General features: G+C 46.6%; 2 protein-coding genes across 3 annotated transcripts in view; both read right to left on the reverse strand.

Annotated features, from left to right (window-relative positions):
- ZNF282 (zinc finger protein 282) overlaps nt 1-354 on the reverse strand; it is a 26,343-nt gene extending 25,989 nt beyond the window's left edge. The window contains exon 1 of the mRNA XM_040473054.1: nt 52-354. Coding sequence (XP_040328988.1) covers nt 52-216 — 165 coding nt within the window. The 5' untranslated portion in view covers nt 217-354. The remainder of the gene's footprint in view (nt 1-51) is intronic.
- Nucleotides 355-3,179: 2,825 nt separating this feature from the next.
- The window catches only part of ZNF398 (zinc finger protein 398), a 37,186-nt gene continuing 19,666 nt past the window's right edge, over nt 3,180-20,699 (reverse strand). For both annotated transcript variants that reach the window (XM_040471670.1, XM_040471669.1), the window contains 2 exons: nt 12,702-12,815; nt 3,180-11,614 (listed from right to left, as the gene is read on the reverse strand). In XM_040471670.1, coding sequence (XP_040327604.1) covers nt 10,461-11,614; nt 12,702-12,815 — 1,268 coding nt within the window. In that variant the 3' untranslated portion in view covers nt 3,180-10,460. The remainder of the gene's footprint in view (nt 11,615-12,701; nt 12,816-20,699) is intronic.

Raw genomic sequence — 20,699 nt, forward strand, 5'->3', positions numbered from 1 at the left:
CCCCCACGGCCAGGCGGCGCGGCCATGGCGCTGGGCGGGGGCTGCACCCACCTGCATGGGCGGCATTCCCTCGGCCATTTCCCCGCGCAGCGCCGGCTCCTGGTGGCAGACCTCCTCCGGGGGCAGAGCCTGGGCCCAGCTCCAGCTCCCGCTGTCCAGCCCCAGGCCCTGGATGCCCAGCTGCTGAGGCTGCGGCCGTGTTGACACAAACTGCATCCTGGGAGTGCTGTTCCCCGCTCGGGCCGGCCAGGGAGAAGAAGAACGTTTTCCAGGCGCCTTCCCCCTCGCCGGGGCCGGACAGCTCCATCTACAGCCCGTAGGAGCAAACAGTCCCCTTCGGCGGCGCTCCCCGCCCCTGCGCCGCCAGCTCGCCAGCCAATGGCCTCCGAGCTCCTGCCCGCCCGCGGGGACCGGCGGGGGCCACTTCGGGGCCTGGGCCACGCCCACCGCCGCCCCCCAGGTGGCCCTGGGTGGATATGCTCGTTGGATCCCTGCGTGTGGGATGCCTGGCCCCAGAGTCCCAAACAATGCCGGGTCCCGATTTCTGTTAATGCTGCAAATATGTATTGGGCATCCCCAAGGGAAATGGTGTCTGACCCTACTGAAAAATTTGCAAGAGTAACTGTGCCTGCGGACTGTTATCTTCTGGCCTTTCCCCTTCCCTCGTTCCTTCACGGGCTTTACCTCCCACTCTCCCTCTTCCCAATCCAAATTTGCCGCGACCAATTCCAGGCCTTTGCATTGGTCTGGATGACAGAGAAGTGATCTGGGCCAACGTGTCAGAAGAGGGCCGAACTCTTCCTCCCAGGTGAGGTGCACCGTATTTTAATAGCAGCCTCTTCCAAAACCTTTAAATATAGGTCAACATCACTTTGAAACGTCAAGCTAAATCAGAGGAGGAACCAGGGGGAGGCCCTGGTAGGCTGATGGAGATTAGGGCGAGGGGGAAATTCACTCATTCATTCCACAAATATTTACTGAGCAGCTACTATGTGCCCGGTACTGCTTAGGCAGAGGGTGGGCTTTGCAGTTGGATATACCTGAGTGATATACCTGAGTTTAAGTTCCAAAATCACCACTCGCTAGCTGTGACCGTGAGCAGTTTAACTTCTGACCTTCCCCTCGGTCTCTTCCTATAGAAATGAAGCAAATGTCTACTCCACAGCTGTAAAATCAAATGAGACGAGAACAGTGCTTAGCACATAATAGGCACCCAACTAAGGTAGTTACCCCCCAAAGATGTCTTACAATTATCCTTAAAACTGTATCTACTTTGTCTTCCTAAAGGACTAGTTCTTCTCTTCTAAAGACCAAGATCTCCAAAGCTACTTACTGCCCTGTGTAGAGGCAGGCCTACCACAGAATCACCCCAGACTGGTACCCTTTGGTCCCATTGCACTTAGTAAAATAAAAGGCATTGTCGGCCCAGGTGAGACCTGTGCTTACAGCATCATATTCCGATGAATAATTATCAAGTGGTTTCTCTGTTAGACACCCTTTCCAGATACAGAATGAGTATCTTGTGGAAAGTCGTATCCTCAAGGAGCTTACAGGCTAGTGAAGGTTCTATTCCCTGCATGATAAGCTCAAAGCTACTGAACTCAAACAGAATTTAAATGTACAGCTTTCACTGTACCAGCAGTATTCTAGAACCACCATGCTTGGTGACCACAGGCCACAAAAACCAGTGGTAGCTACAGCTGGGTGGGAGGGAGGGAAGGGGAGGCAGGGCGGGGCGGGGGAGAATGGATCAGGGACACCTCCCAAAAGGAAAACAAGAAGGGCCCGAGGAAGGGGCTGCTGGAGCAGCACTGCCCACAGACCCTCTGATGGGTACTCCAGTGACCGATGGCCTGATGGGGCTGAGGGCTGTGCTAGGAAGGCGAGGAGATCTCATACTGGGAGGGCTGTCTGGTCATTAGACCTGTTTCTCTGAGTCACTGGGTAACCAAGAGGCAGTTTAAATTACTGAGGGGCAGAGTAAGCAGCTGGACAATGTGGATTATAAAATGTCAAGTATCGTTGTTAATAAACAGCTCTTGTGAGGGAAAGAGACCCAGGCTGTGGACCCTCTGTCTCTCTGGTGGGAACTGCTTTTCATCTCCTCACTAGAAGTTCCATAACTACTGCTCTGGCCAGGGTGTTTGAAGTGATGGATGCTGAACCAGAGGGTGTGGGAGAGGCCAAAGGAGAGGGCATTCATAAATGCCAGAACATTTATGTGTTGTGATGGGTCATTTTACACACCAACTTGGTCGGGCCCAAGAATGGCCGGATGGTTGGTAAAACCTTATTTCTGGGTGTGCCTAGGAGGGTGTTTCCAGAAAAAATTAGCATTTGAATTGGTAGACTGATTATGGAGAAGATGCCCTCATCCAAGTCATTGAGGGCCTGAATAAAACAAAGAGGCAGGGGAAGGGCAGATTAACTCCTTCCTTGAGCTGCGACATCTATCTCCTCCCGCCCTTGGACATCACCTCTCCGGGTTCTTAGGCCTCTGGACTCAGAATGAATTGCACAACTGGCCTTCCTGGTATTCCAGCTTGCAAGTGACAGATCATAGGACTTCGGGACCTCCGTAAATGCATGAGCTAATTCCTAGAATGTATCTCCATATACCCTTTTAGTTCTTTTTCTCCGGAGAATCCCAACACGTGTGTCTATCACTTCCTAGGTATTCCTGCTGCCCCCATGCACTCCACGCCCCTTCAACAACCACAAGCTTTATTTGAGGAAGGGAACCTCCAGATTCACTCAGCGAAGCCAACACGGTAACCGGATTTGCACTCCTATCTCAGTTGTCTCCCCGCGCCTAATTTACCAAGCAGGCTTAGGGCCTACAGTGTAACCCACGGGAAGGAGAACAGAGCAGCGGCAGGTCCCCTCACCCGCTGGCGTGTCTGTGGTGACAACTTCCTGTCTTTACGTTAGGCTCTAGTGCTGCCAACCTCCTAGGAAGGGTAACCTGTGGGTGTCAAAGTCGCTGATATCCTAAGTGTGACTAAAAATCAGGCAGGGCTTATGGAGGGGCGGGCACTGTGGGGGGAGGTGATAAAGCTCCGGCTACTTAAAGAGGCAGAGTGCTGATGGGAGGGTCACAGCAAAATGTTTTGTATTCTAGAGTTTTAAGGTCAGTTTGCTCTCACTAATGAGTTTCCAACATACTTGCCCTTTCAGACCCACCTTTGCCAACGTTTTTATTCAAACTTCAGTGTGTGCGTGCATGCACACACACATTCCCTCTTTCTCACTAACTTCTGAGAATTACTGCTTTGCAGAAAGTTTAGAGAAAATACTACTTTTTCCCTCCTGAGTTTATTCTTAGCCTACTTCAAGTAGGCATTTCGTCACCTTCTTTACAAGTCTTGGCACAGCAGATGAGTGAAGTTCCCTGGCTCTTCCTCAGTTCTTAATGACTACGGTACTTTGCTCAGTGTCAATAAATATGTGATTGCTTGGGTGCCTGAGTTAGCTACTCAACAGTTCTACTGCGACAGGTGTCCAGGGCTTAAAAACTCTGTGCATGCAGAAGACAGGTTTTGTGTTGGTAAATTAACAATCGCAGTATGTTCTCTTGAATCCTCCCGACGGGCATCACTTCAACTTGTAAGTGTGGATTTGATTACTAAAAATGGTCAAAATTCATTCCAAATGAAGTCCAGTGCTCCTACGGAGTTAATACTGGTTTTCCTAAATGCGACAAATAAGGTGTGAAACCCCATATTATTGTTAAAGCCGAGCCGGTAAGGACATCACCAAGATCACTTTTCATTCTTCATCAAACTGCTAGTGTCACAATACGAGTCAGGGTACACTGCAGGCACCAGAACGGATCCCATCTGGGCTCGTCCGGTATGCTGACAGTGTGTCACACACCCGGTCTCTCTGGCCAGAGCCCGCAGTGGGCGCAGCAGAGAGAATGCAGCTTTTCCCGCGGCCTCTAGAGGTCCTACCGACTGAGATCAGTCAGAACTTTTTCAACCACCATGCCCATAGCCTTACTTCCAAGAAATTAGGACGGCCCGTTGTGGATTCAGTGACCCTTTATGAATCTCCGATCCACAGCTCCCTGCTCCAGTAAAGCAGGCTAACTGCTCATTTCCAGTCCAAGAATTCACTTTCTTGTTCTAGGATCTTCTAAACTTGCAGGCACATTAGAATCGCGTGGGGGGGGGGGGACTTAAAAAAAAACAAAACACCCAGGCTCCACCCCAGGCAAATTAGACCATGCCAGGGTGGGCCCTGGCACCAATTTATTTTTTAAGGTCCCCGGCTTCGTCTCACGTTCAGCCGAGATCAAAACAGTGTGCCTGTCTCCGCCTTACAGGATCACCCTGTGGCAATGAGCATCCCGAATTAGTACTTATTGGCTAATAAACATGGGACTGATTGAACTATTCTTGTCCATTGTTTTTATCTTGCTGTTTACTCAGTGAGCTTGGCTTGTAGATATTGTTTTCCTTACACAATTTTTTTACAACTACATTTCAACGCCAAGAACTAACGTATGTAGACTGCTTTCTGTACTTCCTTGATTTTGAATTCAGCCTGTTTAGCCCGGTCTCTCCAGTAATGTGCCCGCCTTTCTAATTTGTTACAATTCCTCATATACATAAAACTGGTTATCTGGCATAAGTTGCTGGTAGAAGTGAACGCATTATATAGATAGGTCTGACACTTTCTGCATCAAGCTTTGTTTTCAGTCTCTGCTCACACATACTGTTCTTCCCACTGCTTCCCAAATTGCCGTCTCGGGCCAGCTTCTCCCCAGCACAGGCAGGCAGACTGGAAGCGAAGAAACAACCGCTGCCTGGCCTTGAACGAAAAGATGCACCAACAACATCCAGGAAATTGTTTAACTGGTCAACAAGCAATTCTGCATCGATGTCAACACTTTCTTAGGCCTGCAGTATGTTTCAAAGTGCTTTCAAAGACCTTTCCTCATTTGAGTGACCTATGTAAAGTTAGTAAAGTGGGCATTATCCTCATACTAGGAATGAGAAAACCAAAATGAGATTCAAACTCTGGCCTCCTGACTTCCTTTCCAAGAACTTTTTCATTACGATAAGCCTTATTCTTATAAAAGCATTATAGATGCTGGACATAAAGTATTTTACATTACAAACACGGGGAGGAAGAACCCACTTTCCAAAAAGAACCACTGAATGGCCCCAGCACCCTAGATCCATCATTGTTATTTTGGTATGCCTTCTTTTTGTTTTCCTGTGCTTTAAGTAAAATGCAGTCGAATGTGTACTGTGTATTTAAAACAAAATGTTATAGTTTTGCTGGAATTTTGTCAGTTTGTATGGCTTTGAAGTAATTATAATACGGTTAGAATAGGAGTCTAAGAATGCATACCTCTCCAAGGTGTTTATTCTACTGTGTCAGATGCAATCTCTCAACAGGGCAGAATCTGGGGAGAAACCAGACAAGGAAAACAGGACCCAGATGTAAAATGTTTAAATTCCACGATTTTGGAGTTGGAAGAACCATCGTGTTCTGTCTGCATATTAGAATTAGGAAGATGAGACCTACAAATTAAGTGGCTTGCTCCCTATCAAGTAAACAGTGTTCAGCTAGGCCAGAATCCCGTTTTTAACTCCTGCTCAGGTGGTCTTTCCACTGGATGATTATGCACTGAACACCCATGTCCCTATCAGCACGTGGCCCGTGAGGGATACGGAAACAGGATATGGCCTGTGTTCTTGGTTATTAGCTCACTTTTTAGATCAGTTTCAAGATTTTACAGTAAATAATGGCTTTGCCATTAAAGCCACATAGCTCAATGAGACTTTATCAAATATTTCAAATGTACCTGGCAGTTTTTGAGAGCATTGCAGCACACTGCTTCTGAGGCTTCTCTGATTGGGCCGTATCTCTCTGCCTCCTTTAGTGGTTGATTGGCCCTAGGGGTGAAATACTTTTTTGTTTTGAAGAGACAACTTGACCTAGCTGACAGAAGTCATTGTGTATGCGTATATATAGGATCATGGCCAGAGATACACATTTGAAGAGAAACTAGAGCGGGGCCAGAAAGGGAGGAGTTAACACCTTAGAAGGTAAGAGATTGCTCATGTTGCAAGATACGTAAATAGTACCTTCTAGTTCCCTTATGGTAGGGACAATAAGCTCTGGTCTCTTAAAGTCCTAATGAAGTAGACGTCTTTGAAACAGAGACTGTCCCCTGTCCTGGTGGTGCCAGAAATACAACCCTGTGCCACCGTTTGCCCATTCCCAGGCCCACAGACCCTGGTGCAGGAAGCACAGGACGTTTCCTCCTGACCACAGCTGACTGAACCAAGATGAGCGTTCAACCCAAGGGCAGCCAATCCAAGGGTTGGCTGGAAACCTGTGTGACCTGGTATAGAAAGGGGAGCTGGGCCACATCGCAGGCTTTAGAATCTGAAGAAAAAACAAAAGAATCAGAGCCACGTGGGGTCAAGGTACACAGAAACCTGTGGGTTCCAGGAGGTACAGGAAAGACAGAATACAAGAATAGGTTAAACAGAAGCAAAAGACAGCAGTCAAAAAGCTGAGACATCAGGCAATTAAATGCTTCTGTAGAGCAGCCCAGACTTAGGATCGTCTCTCCAGTCGGTCCCGTAACCTTTCTGGATAGTTTCCATACTGACCCCTGTGTTGGCAGGCTCTGAGCTAAGCACTTCACACAGGCTTCCTTTTCCTCTAAGCCCCAAACCCTCTTGAGACCTAGATGTCATTCCATTTTACAGATAAGGAAACTAGGCTCATGATGGTTACATAGCATATGTTATGATATTTCTGATGATGCTAGGACTTGAATACAGGTCTGACTCCGAGTCTGTGCCCATTAAGCTCTACTAACCCACGTGTGTCCTTCAGTTAAGGCGCTGTGCACTTCCCCCTCCCCCCCTCCCTGCCAGTTTGACCTAACTTGAGGTTCTTTTGCTTAAAGAACCTGGTACTTCCCTGCTCAAAGGATGTCCTATGTATAGACCCTGTGAGTTTGTAGAGTTAACGGAACAGGGTCAAAGCATCCACCAAACACACAGAAGAAACCTATCTGATGATAACAGAGTTCCTCATCTATAAGAGCCATTTGGGGAAAGACTTGCTTTGACTCATTGCTATTGAGCAGCCCTCAGACAGCTTTTTGTTGTCTAAGAAGCTTCAATATGGGGTGGAAGGTGGGGGGGAAGGACCAGGGCGTTCTGACTCTCCTCGGAGAAAACCTGAGCAGAAACTGGGTTCTCCATCCCATTTGTTATGAATAAAGGAACCCGGGTCCTTTATTATCAACAAAGTTTTTGCGGACTGAGACAGTGAACGTTTGTTATTCCCCAGTAAGCAGCCATCCGATCTCATCCTGGTTGAGATGGGCATGGTCACCCAAGTCTTTCCAAAACGCTCCAAAAAGCAGCTCAGCAGTCTCCCACTGGAACCTTGCAGTCTTATTTACGTAAAGCACTGCTCTAGCCAGAGCCCAGCTACCGTGTTTCCAATATTAAATATCCAGCAGAAAGGACCAGAGTCTTCTTTCACTTTCTAGACAAGCAATCAACTTCCATTTATTTTCACACCTGTGGCTGAAACAGAGGCTCATCTAATGGTGACGATGAAAAACGGCAAGCAAAGAGTGAATCTGGTTAGAGTCAGTATCTGGATCTACTCCAAGGGGATATGCCTATTTGTACGTGACAGACCTCTTAGCCCAGGGGCAGACTGACGGAGAGCACATTTCTGGGTTCTCGTCTTTCCTATCTTGCCTGGTCATGACAACCAATCCTCAGCTACTTCAACTGCAGTTAAATGGTCTCTCTCAAGAGCCCTCGATGGACCAAGTTTCTCCACACTCTGAAACCTTTCTGTTGGACTTAAGTTTTCCACCGATACATTTATGCATCCGCTTAGGAATCTTAAGCAAACAAACTCTAGAGCTGGCCCGGAGTTCTACCTGTTAGAGGATCGGTGCAGGGAAAGATGACCAGAATGCACGATCGAAAACCCCTGGTGTGTATGGGGCTGAGGATTAGAACACGGACTTCCATCTTTCTGGCATGGCCCTACCCATTCCCTGTCATTCAGCTTCATGGCTATTGCCATGGCATTTGAACCACCTCATTGATATTTGAACCATGTTCAACTTCTTGCCAGAGTGTGGGTCCCTGCTGACTACAGTTCCTTGCAGAAAAGACTGTGGGATGTATATGTAGCATTTTAACTCACAGGTCTCTTTCATTAACAAGCTCTGTACCCTCGTTAAATCTTTGAGTAGAGTTTCTGACGTTATCTAGACCAGCACCACACCTAATGTAGGAATCCCTTTCTAGCACACCCAGGCAAATATTCAAATCCTTCCAGAAAAGGGAACTCACCACCTAAAGGTAGTGCTTTGATTCTTGTCCCCTTTAATGAGGAGACAAGGTTCAAACCAGAGCTGGATCTCACACCAAGTTCCTAGTAGGTCACCAGTGAAGCTGGAACCCTGGCTTTGGGAGCCCCAGAGCCCCTACATTTACCTATAGTATTGGTCTAGATTCTAACTAGAAAGCACTAATCCCAATATGCTGGGGTTCTTTTCATCAGTTGTCCTGGTTTGTTCTACACTGGATTTTCTCATTGCCTTCAGACTATAAGTTATGGCAGGGAATCGGGTCTCACACTCATTCTTAGGTCTCCCGTGATCCCTGGTATTGTGCATGCCACAGAGCAGATGTTTCATAAATGCAATTGTCCTCTAAGGGCAGCATGTTCAGACAGAGCCTTCCCAGGAGCAAAGCTAGCCAGGGCAAAACCTTTTTCCTAGTGTGTTTATGCATAGCTAGACTGGGTGAAGGCTGGGCTAGGTGATAAGGGAAAAATGGGTGCCTCCCTTATCATTTCATCAAGAAACTGTCCTAAGTACTTGCAGACCTTGTTTCCAGGCATCTGAGAAAGATTCAGGGGAAACAAGAGAGGGTAGGAATCAACAGCGTTACAGCCCAAGACTTAGGGCAGTCTCTCCCACCTCAGGCTCCCAGCCGGAATAAAACAAATCGAGTTTGGTCAAGTTTCAACAAGAACGTCTCTGCTTGGATTTGGGGGGGTCTTATTTGGCTTCGCCTGGAGAGAAGCCAGAGTTAGAGATAGAATTTTGGCAGAAGAAATGAACCACGAGTTTTGTTAATTTCTTTGTTAATTTCACTTTTTTTTCCTTCCACGAGCCTCATCATTTTGCAGATGAAAATTTGCAGTCTGTACAGGGAAAGGGACTTATGTCCCACTGCAAAGCCACTTAGGAGCAGGACCACACTCCGATGCCCTCCTCTGACTGAATGATCTCGAGCACATGGGAGCCAAGGTCCCTAAAGGGAGAACAGGCAAGAAGGGGCTGTCCTTGTCTGTACTGGTGCTTAGTGCTCAGGGACCCACAAAGCCCTTCAGTCTGCCCACTGCCAATGGGGAGAGCCGGAAGGGGCACGCAGACACTGGTAACTCAAGAAAGCTGCAGGAGAGCACCATCATCTCACTACTGAGGAAAGGAAAGCTGAGAGCCACGGGCACTTTCTGAAACTCCGTAACGCTTCTGGAAAGCGCCGTGATCTTTTCTGCTGATGACTGTCAAGAAGATGAGACAGCAGGAAAGGAAAAACCAGCTTTAGCTTGGAAATAAGGAAAATCTGACATAAATATTTATGTCATGGTTCAGGCACAAATTTCAGGCTGTTCTGTCATTTCTCTGGGCTCTCTAGATTTTAAAGCTGGGGCTAAGGACACTGCTCCCGCTTTTTTAACGAGGACCTCCACAAAGGCTCCTAGCAGTTTAAATGCCAATAAGAGCCTGAACTCTTCAAATCAAACTATTCAAAGTTAGGAACTGTTCTCCTTAAGAAGCTTTTAAAGTCAGGCTTCTTGCTCCCCGGATATTAAACAAAACGTATTAGAAGAATTAATCTAGGAAACCTAGGAAGGCAGTCTTGAATTCTCATCTCGGGAGAGGCAGTACATCAGCACAGGAGCAGATTTTAGCTGGTATCAGGAAGGGGCATATGCGACCCAGGCTCCAGCACTCCCTCCTAACAACCATCTCACCATCAAGGAATTAACCAGAGGTTCGGTGAGACATTCTCATGCTTCAGGATGGGCTTCAAACTTTGGAGGCTCTTCCTACCTAGAGCCACAATCATTATTACCTTATGACCCTGTGATGGATTACCAGAGGACAAATCTTGCTTCCTAACCTCTCTGCAACATTCGTATGTAACATTCTTATACAACTTCTGCTTAGGTAATACTTTTGAAACGATCGGGATGCTGGGTCCCTTTCCAGGTTTTTCTGGGTTTCAAAGTGTGGTGTTCTTGTAATGTTGTCAAGTTCCAAATTCCGGCGTGTCTGTACTCAAGTGTGTAAGATCCCAAACTCACGGACGTGCCACACGGCGATCACTGCGGAGGGCCCAGGGGCCAGCGGGCACGGAGAACCGCGAAAGGAGCGAGATTTACAAAACCCCCCCTCCGCTCCCTTCCCCGTACCACTGACTGGTCTCTAGACCTTCGGTGTTAACGCCCAGGCCAGAAGTCTCGAGCCCAGTTAGGAGTGGCCCCGGCGGGTCGGGCGGCTGTCCAGAGGGGTCGCTGTCGCCCGCACAGCCCCCGCTGTGGCCCGAGCGCATGTGGTCCTTGAGCGTCTGCTTGTAGCGGAAGCTCCTGCCGCAGTAGGCGCAGGGGTAGGGCCGCTCGCCCGTGTGGATGCGCTGGTGCTTCATGAGGTGGTGCTTGCGGATGAAGCTCTTGCCGCAGTGCGCGCAGCTGAAGGGCCGCTCGCCCGTGTGCAGCCGCCGGTGGTTCAGCAGGTGCTCCTTGCGCATGAAGCTCTTACTGCAGTCAGTGCACGGGTAAGGGCGCTCGCCCGTGTGGATCATCTGGTGGCGAATCAGGGCCGAGTGGCCATTGAAGTCAATGCCGCACTGGGGGCAGGAGAAAGGCCGCTCCTGCGCGTGCCCCCGCTGGTGCAGCAGGAGGCTGATTTTCAGGCTGAAGCTCCGGCCGCACTGCGCGCAGCGGAAGGGCCTCTCGCTCGCGTGCGCTCGCCGGTGGCTGGTGAGCCGGGCCTGGTCCGCGAAGCGCTTGGGGCAGTCGGGACAGGGGAAGGGGCGCTCGGTGCTGTTATGGACCCGGAGGTGGTAGGTGAGTCTTGACGGGTGAGTGAAAGTTCTGGCGCAGTGCGGGCAGGTGGGGGGCGTGTCACTGGCGTGGGGCTGGGAGCTGCTGCTGAGGTCGGCCTGCTGGGGAAAGTGCTTAGGGCACTGGGCACAGGACAAGGGGTGCTCACCTGTATGGCTACACTGGTGGGTCAGCAACATGTCTTGGCTGAGGCTCTTGCCACAGTGGTGGCATGAAAATACCTGTTCCCCGGCCGGAGGCGGCAGGGGGTAGCTGCCCAACTGCGTGAAAGTCACTTGTCCCTCAGAGGCTTCGGCCAGGTCGGCGGCTGGGCGTCCAAAAGGTGCCATGGACGCAGACGGCTGGCTTTTGAAAGCCACATCGGAAAAAGCGTCCTTCGCTGCCGGTGGTGGTGAAGAGAAGGTGACGGGAACCTCGGGGCACAGGGAGGCTCGGGCAAGGCCTTCAGCTTTGATGACAAGCTCCTCATCTGAAAGAAAGGACTCAGGGTCACCCCTGTCAACAGCCGTCTGATGGCAACTCCCGGTACAAGGCCTAAAAATGACACATTCATCTACTCTTACTTCTCTTCGGTCGGCCAGATAAATGCTTCATGACTATTAGCTCTCTTTACTTTGCCTGAAAATCCAGTCCACATTTCTGGCTCTGAATCTTTGCTCATTCTGCCCTCCCTTTTGTAGCCTCCATCCATCTCTTCCCATCTTCCCAAATCACACCCGACCGTGTCACGCCAATCTCGCAAGGCCCAATTCCGGCTTCACAACTGGCTGGAGGCCGCAACTAAACACCTAAACTAAAACTGACGGATCTTCTCCAAACTCCTGATTTCTCTTATAGAAGTCATCCACCCCACTCACCCTGGAGACTTAACAGTGGGCATGCCCAGTCCTGGGGCATGTGGGGGGGGGGGGTGTCCAATATAAATATCTGGAAGAGCACCAACTGGTATTTTTTATTTGTTTCCTAGAGTCTAATGGAACACAGGGCATAAAGATATTTAAAACAGGCTGCATCAAGTCATATATATGAATGGGTTCCTTCTGACCTTGGGATTCTCTTCTACAATTCAGATGGCAAAATATAGATGGTGCTAAATCTCTGGGAAGGAAGCTATTTGCTGCTTCTGCCATCACTTTGTCCCACAGGAGAGCTTTGTCAACACTTGCGCCTCTCCAAGGACATTCTTGTCTCTATGGCTCATCTCCTCCCCCCGTTTTTGCTCTATCCTTTCTACACAATCCTCAGATGGTCTTCGGTCTTTCCTCGTCCTCCTACTTTTGGTCCATCCTGTGGGCACTTATCTTTCTCCCTCTAACAAATCGACTTTGTCTTTACACTTAAAAGGGTGTGTTTTCACACGTACAATTCATCTTACTTTGATTTTATTATTTCTAACCTACTTGAGTGTGTCCTTTTCCCCCTTTCCCCAGTCTTCTTCCCCGTCCTTGCCTCCACAACAGCCCCCCCCGCCCCGCCCCGCCCCCCACCTGCCGCTTCCTCAGTCAGTCCTGGCCTGAGCAGAATCTGGATGGGGGCATCTCCGAGTCCTCGCTCACCGGCATAGGCACCCTTGTGCGGGTCACTCTCCTTGGCCTCCTGTGGGGCCCCAACCTGGGGTTCTTCCTCTTGTTTGATCCAAGACAGAATATCTGATGTTGAAATGCCAGGCTCTATTTGTGGGGAAAAGAGAATGGCCTTCAGGGCTTGACTCCAAAAGTGAAAATGATCGGGTTGGCTTGCTGAACACTATGTTTTGCCCAAATATTTATCTCCAACTGGAAAACCAAAACTAAACCAGCCTTTGAAAAAAAGGCATACATCTAGAGAACCAGATTTATGTATTTTTACATGGTATACTGAAACCTGACTATTTTGTTTCTTTTTATTTATTTAGTAAACTTTCACTCGTGGCCCCAAGATCAAGAGTCAAATGCTCTGTCGAGTGACCCAGCCAAGCATCCCTTGATTCACTATTTTCATTTTTTTTCAATACAGTATGAGTGCCGTAGGCACACCCACATTTCTAGAATACTTTTTAAGTTTATTTATTTTGAGAGAGAGGGCAAGTGAGGAGAGGGGGGGAGAGGGAGAGAGAGAGAGAGAATCCCAAGCATGCTCCACACTGCCAGCGGGGAGCCCGACACAGGGCTCAAACCCACACACTGTGAGATAGTCATGACCTGAGCCAAAACCAAGGTTGCCCGCTTAACCGACTGAGCTACCCAGGTGTCCCTCACTACTTTCATTTCAAAACAAATCAGAGTTTTTACCTTGGAGAGGACACCCTGACATAATCTAGAATCAGTAGTGCTTTCACTTTGTTAGCATTCTTACTTCCAAAATGTTTTCACCTCACAGCTTTTTAATGAAATAATAAAGCAGGGAATATTTTCTCCATTTCGGTAGAGAGGGCCCCAAGAGGTTAAATAAAATGCCAGTAAGGAAGTATGTATGGTGAAATGCCATATTAGCAAAGGTCTGCTTTAAAATATAGGAGGAAAAAGGCAGAAGAAACAAGATTGACCAAGTTTTTCTTAGATGTTAATTAAAAAACAAATACATTCCCAGAATTACAAACTTAGGCCTATTTATTTTATTTTTTTAACGTTTATTTATTTTTGGGACAGAGAGACAGAGCATGAACGGGGGAGGGGCAGAGAGAGAGGAAGACACAGAATCGGAAGCAGGCTCCAGGCTCTGAGCCATCAGCCCAGAGCCCGATGCGGGGCTCAAACTCACGGACCGCGAGATCGTGACCTGAGCTGAAGTCGGACGCTTAACCGACTGAGCCACCCAGGCGCCCCAACTTAGGCCTATTTAAACACAGATCTGACTCCTCAGAAATATACTTTTCAGGTTCTCAGTTCTAGGCTCTAAAAGATCATAGTACTTTAAAAATTAAAAAAAAATTTTTTTAACGTCTATTTATTTTTGAGAGAGAGCGAACAAACAGGGGAAGGACAGAGAGAGGGAGACACAGACTCTGAAGCTGGCTCCAGGATCTGAGCTCTGAACTGTCAGCACAGAGCCCGATGCAGGGCTTGAACCCACGAACCACGAGATCATGACCTGAGCCAAAGTCAGATGCTTAATCGACTGAGCCACCCAAGCGCCCCTAAAAATATTTTTTTAATGTTTATTTTTGAGAAAGAGAGAGAGTGTGAGTGGGGGAAGGGCAGAGAGAGGGAGACACAAAATTTGAAGCAGGCTCCAGGCTCTGAGCTGTCAGTGGAGCCCGATGCAGGGCTTGAACTCATGGACTGCGAGATCATGACCTGAGCCGAAGTTGGATACTTAACCACCTGAGCTACCCAGGTGCCCCAAGATCATATTACTTTTGCCTATTAAATGATACAGCTCATTGTTCCCTGAACCCCCAGGAGAGGGAAGAATAGTATTTCCAAGTCCCTCAGGCCTAGTGGATTCTTCTGGAAAGAAAAAAAGAACAGCCTCCAAATGCTTTGCACATAACATGCCTCATTTGGTCAGTACAGAAACAGCTGTGCTTGCTATTTGAGCCAAGGCCTATTTGGCCTTTTTTGGCCTAAAAGGACAAGCTGGCAAGCTGAGAAGGTACAGAGAGTAAATTCAAACTATACTATTTCTCAAAAAAGCCTTGTAGGTAGGTTCTAGTTTTATTTGTAGCAAATGAGCAGAACTCACTGTTCTGCCCAGTGCCTTTAAAATCAGTTAGAGTCCACTGAAATTTGGTGTGCCTAAAGCAGAAATAGGAGGTGGACAAGACTAAGGCCCCAAAGACTCTCAGGTTATGCAGCAAGACCAGGAAAATACAGGTTCTAGTGCGCACAGCAGGTTGCCTTTCCAACTTCCTGCTTTAAACTACAGGCTGAAACGTACTAAACATAGTCCAACGGTATGTTTTTTTCTTCCAGATTTTATACCCACACACACATATGGAAAAGAGCAGGAGGGGACAGACTAGGTGTAACGAAGAGGGTCTTTTTACAGACATCCAGAGGATGAACTATTCATCAAAACTACGAGACTTTTAAAACAGTGCTTTAGAAACCTCTACATGTGATTCAAGTGGTTTTGACTTTTTTTGCGGGGCGGGGGGGGGGGGAATATATTTGATGAGTTTCAATCCATTGCTCAAATTGTGCCTTCTTTGGCCAGTGGGAGCCTCTTCAGAGCGGCTCCATGTCTTTTCATATCATCAGACATCTAGTTTCTTCCATTTCTGGCATGACAGACTATCCCAGGTTCATCCTGGACATTTCCTGTTCCACACACACAATCACTGATCTGAGAAACACAATTTAGAGACCGCAATCTGGATGATGAGGATGCCAACAGTTAACAGGTTGTTGTTACTTCTCTTTTCAATGGACACAGCTATTGAAATACATACCTTTTAGAAAAAATGTCATGAGTTTACATTCATATTCATGATTCATATATAAGATTACATGGCTTTCATTAAATCCTTTCATTTTATACTTGAATCTTTTCTCCCTTACCTTGAAAATTTTGGTTCCTAATGACATTAATATAATCTTTGCTTTATCTGAAGACGTGTGTCAAAATAATAGTAATGTTATAAACAAAAATATGAACTCGATTTAAGATTATTTTGTGACTCTTTTATATATCCTCTAGGGATATATAGTTAAAATATTATGTTTTATTTATTAAAAAACTTTTTTTTAATGTTTATTTGTTTTTGAGAGAGAGAGACAGCACATGAGTGAGGAGGGGCAGAGAGAGAGGGAAACAGAATCCGAAGCAGGCTCCAGGCTCTGAGCTGTCAGCACAGAGCCCAATGCAGGGCTCAAACCCACGAAACACCAGATCATGACCTGAGCCAAAGTCATATGCTTAACCAATTGAGCCACCCAGGCACCTCAAATATTATGTTTTAAAGCCATTTGAAAGATATCTATTTTATGTATTTATGTCACACATGAATTATATAGTTTAATTATGTCAGCCTATGCTTTTTAAATTCTAGTTGTTTTTTTTAATTATATAAAATAATTACAAGGTAGTGCGCTTGGGTGGCTCAGTCAGCTAAGCGTCCGACTTCAGCTCCGGTCATGATCTCACAGTGTAGGAGTTTGAGCCCCGTGTCAGGCTCTGTGCTGACAGCTCAGAGCCTGGAGCCTGCTTTCAATTCAGTATCTCTCTCTCTCTCTCTCTCTCTCTCTCTCTCTCTCTCTCTCTGTCCCTCCCCTGCTCACGCTCTCTCTCTCAAAAATAAAGATAAAACATAATGTACAGAGATCTTTCTCATTCCTTTCTAGAGCTGTACTAGGTAGCTATACCATTGTTTATTCAAGAGTCCCCTACTGATGGGTATTTGGATTCTGTCCAATCTTTTGTTAGCAGCTAACCATAAAAGTTATGGAAGGGTTGGGGCGCCTGGGTGGCACAGTCGGTTAAGCGTCCGACTTCAGCCAGGTCACGATCTCGCGGTCCTTGAGTTCGAGCCCCGCGTCGGGCTCTGGGCTGATGGCTCAGAGCCTGGAGCCTGTTTCCGATTCTGTGTCTCCCTCTCTCTCTGCCCCTCCCCCGTTCATGCTCTGTCTCTCTCTGTACCCCCCCCCAAAAAAAAGTTATATTAAAAAAAAAAAAAAGTTATGGAAGGGTAAAAAACAACCCAGTTCTCCACTTTATTAAAACCCACTGGCGCCTGGGTGGCTCAGTCGGTTAAGCGTCCGACTTCGGCTCAGGACATGATCTCACAGTCCATGAGTTTGAGCCCCGCGTCGGGCTCTGTGCTGACAGCTCAGAGCCTGGAGCCTGCTTCGGATTCTGTGTCTCCCTCTCTCTCTGCCCCTCCCCTGCTCATGTTCTGTCTCTCTCTGTCTCAAAAATAAATAAAAACATTAAAAAAAATTTAAAAAAACCCCACTGGCTAAGTATATCTTCACTGAACTTGGGAAATCATAGGAAGCCAACCTTTCCTGTGGAATAATGATGCTAAAAGTTCCTGTGGTCATTTAGCTAGATCAGTACAACTAAGGACATACTGATTTTGTTAAATAATTCGGTCTCAGCACTCCAGTCACAGAATGCAAAGAATACTGTGGTACGTCCTATGCTGGAGTGGGAGTGGTGGGAGTGTAGCTGGAGAACCTTTTGGACCCGAAATGAAAGGAGCAGAACATGAATACTGTGATGGCCTGAGACAGAAACCTGCATAGTCACAGTATGGCAGCTGCCGGCCGGGCCACCACAACTTTCAGAGCAAATTCCTCACAGGCCTGCGGAGTCCCAACGGTGGATACTTACAGAAACATAAAATGAAAGTCAAATCGTGGGTTCATGCAAACAGCAGGCTTTGGAAAAGCCAGAGAATAGAGAAAACCTGAATAGCAATGAGGAGGAAGTCAAAAAATGCTGAGGTTCTAGGTCTGAGAGGTAGTTAAAAATAGAAAAGCTGATCACAAGAAAATATAAAAATTTAATGTCTACACCAGTTAAATATTATTTTAACTATGAGGAAATTGGAGTGTGTGTGAGTGTGTGTGTGTGTGTGTGTGTGTGTGTGTGTGTGTGAGAGAGAAACAGGTAAGGGCCCATGCTGTCTGAAAAGGAGCTGGAACCTTGAGGTTTTGGGATATATACAAAGGTGTTATAAACTGAGTTAAAAATGGTACAGAGATCTGACTTTTTAAGGAGACAATAAACAATACTTCATACGTGAAACAACCATTGGTAAAAATATAAAAATTTTCTTTTAAAACTTTTTGTGAGGGGCGCCTGGATGGCTCAGTCGGTTAAGCGTCCAACTTCGGCTCAGGTCACCATCTCGCAGCTTGTGAGTTTGCGCCCTGCGTCAGGCTCTGTGCTGACAGCTGGGAGCTGGGAGCCTGGAGCCTGCTTCGGATTCTGTGTCTCCTTCTCTCTCTGCCCCTTCCCCTTTTGCACTCCGTCATCTCTCTCTCAAAAATAAATAAACATTAAAAATTGTTTTAAACTTTTTGTGAAACAGGTGTGGAACGGAAACGTTGCCAGGTGAATGTGTTAAGTATTTGTGTGAGTTAAAACCTCAGAGTTTTATCATTCCCAGGATGATTCTTGTTTTCAAGCAGGATAAAGCAAAATCTAAGGGGTATCATACTGGGATGTGCCTTAATCACTGAGTTTGTATAGGAAACGATGGCCTCACTGGACTAGGGTCAACAGGCATCAACAGGGACTAATGGCAATGCACCTGAAACCATGACCAAGGAGATCTCCCCAGAAGTGTAAGACTTAGAAACGAATTTGTTTTACTTTTGGGTCATTTTAGAATCATTGCTTGAGTTCATGGCTTCTGAACTAGAAGAAGGACAAAGATAATGGACTTTCAGTAATTATTCCATTGGAACTTCTTGGGTAGTTTTTCTCCAAAGAATTGCAAAAACTTGGGAGTTCAATATTCAAACCGTTAGTGACTAAATAATGGGCATGCCCCCCACCCCCCCCCCACAGCTGATCTGCACTTGGCCCTAATAATAGAGTTAAAGAAGAACTTCAGAAAATCTCAACATTATATTTTTCTGTATTCTCCCATTCACTACTCTTCTCTACTGAGTGTATGGAATTTTATCCAACACATCAATAGGTGTCCATGACCATTCCCTAGGGAGGTATAACAATTTCTCTTTCCCTTCATCGGATTCAGATGATGGTGATAGGGACAGAATGTAACATTAATTCCAAGATATGTGGCCATAAAAAGGAAGGGGACTCGCATGGTACCATTGCTATCCTCAAATCCATTCTAGCTACATATTTTTATTATAACGCACAGTTCTTTCTAAAGCTCTAAAATGTAATACAATAATACATTATGGGCTTTATTTTATGAGAAATATGGATAAAATCCAAATTATTTCAGAAGATTAAGGTTTCTAGAAGTCCATCAATTATTCCAATATAAATACACTGACAATAATAAATTATACAATGTGTTAAAATTGATTAAAAAAATTTGTTTAGGGGTGCCTGGGTGGCTCAGATGGTTAAGCATCTGACTTCGGCTCAGGTCATGATCTCACAGTTCATGAGTTAGAGCCCTGTGTTGGGTTCTGTGCTGACAGCTCGGAGCCTGGAGCCTGCTTTGGATTCTGTGTCTCCCTCTCTCTCTGCTCCTCCCTCATTCATGCTCTCTCTCTGTCTCTCAAAAAATAAGTAAAAGTTTTAAAAAGTTTATTTTTAAGAAAGAGAGAGACAGAGTGCAAGCGGGGGGAGGGGGGAGGGGCAGAGAGAGAAAGAGAGTGAGAGAGAAAGAGGGAGACAGAACCCGATGCAGGGCTCGAACTCACAAACTTTGAGATCAAACTGTGGCAAAGTTGGATGCTTAACCAACTGAGCCACCCAGGCACACCTAAAATTGATTTTTAAAAATATGATGTTGCTTTATGGAAGAAAATCTGCTTGCACAAAAGTAAACAAGCAAACAAACAAAATAAAAATGATTAGTGTTTCCATTAGAACAAGATGAAAATAGGATTTAAATGGTTAGAACTCTAAGGGAAGAGGGATGACTGGCTGGCTTAGTCTGTAGAGTATGCAACTCTTGATCTCAGGGTCATGAGACCAAAGGATTGTGAGTTCAAGCCCCATGTTGGGTGTAGAGATTACTTTAAAACAACAACAACAACAACAACAACAACAACAACAACAACAACACCTAAATGGAGAATAATCTAGCAAAAAGATATTTTATTAGTTATGTCACTAAAGTGGCCTAGAATGAGTACCTCTGCCTAGTATTTGTATGCACCCTAATAACCACTTTATTCTCCACTGAAAGGAATTGGGATTTTGTGTGTGTGTTAGGAGCAGAAAACTCTGCTGGGCCTGTGTTAAGGCAACAGCCTGAGCCTGCCGGTCGTCAGAAACGCCTGTTGCAAGGTTTACGTCCCTACACCAATTGGAAACTTCCCCCAAATGTTAGGAGGGCTTCGCCTGGCCTAGTTGTTTGTGCAGTGGAGGTTATGCTGAACGTTTCTTTTCCTTCTGGGAGTCCAGAACTTTGGAATATGCTAGGCAGAGGATGCCTATGTGACCAGCTCGCAGTGAAACCCTTGGATGCTAAGTCTCTAAGTTTCTTTGGGAGACAACATGCTGTGCATGGTGTCACAACTCCCTGCTGGAGGAACCGCATGTGTCCTGTGAGACTCTACTGAGAGAGGACTCTGGAAGCTCCCCCTGGTTCCCTCCAGACTTTGCCCTGGGCACCCTTTATCTTTGCTGGCTTTGCTCTGTATCCTTTTGCTGTAATAAACCTCAGCCCTAAGCATGACATTATGCTGAATCTTGTGTGTCCTCCTAGTGAAGGACCGAACCTGGGGGTGGCCTTGGGGACCCCCCAGAATAGACTGGAGCATATTTTTTTTTTTAAGAAAACAAGTACTGAGGCAGTACTGGAAAGACACAGGAAACCATTTAAAAATCATCTCACTTGCCAAGTTGACAATTTCAGCAACCAAAAGAAAATAGGCTTAAATGAATGAAAAGGCATGAATATATGATTAAATCTATAAGGGGGGAGGGGCGCCTGGGTGGCGCAGTCGGTTAAGCGTCTGACTTCAGCCAGG

The sequence above is a fragment of the Herpailurus yagouaroundi genome, unplaced genomic scaffold, assembly GCF_014898765.1.
Source record: "Herpailurus yagouaroundi ecotype Mexico unplaced genomic scaffold, PumYag 100, whole genome shotgun sequence".
NCBI classification, from domain to species: Eukaryota; Metazoa; Chordata; class Mammalia; order Carnivora; family Felidae; genus Herpailurus; species Herpailurus yagouaroundi.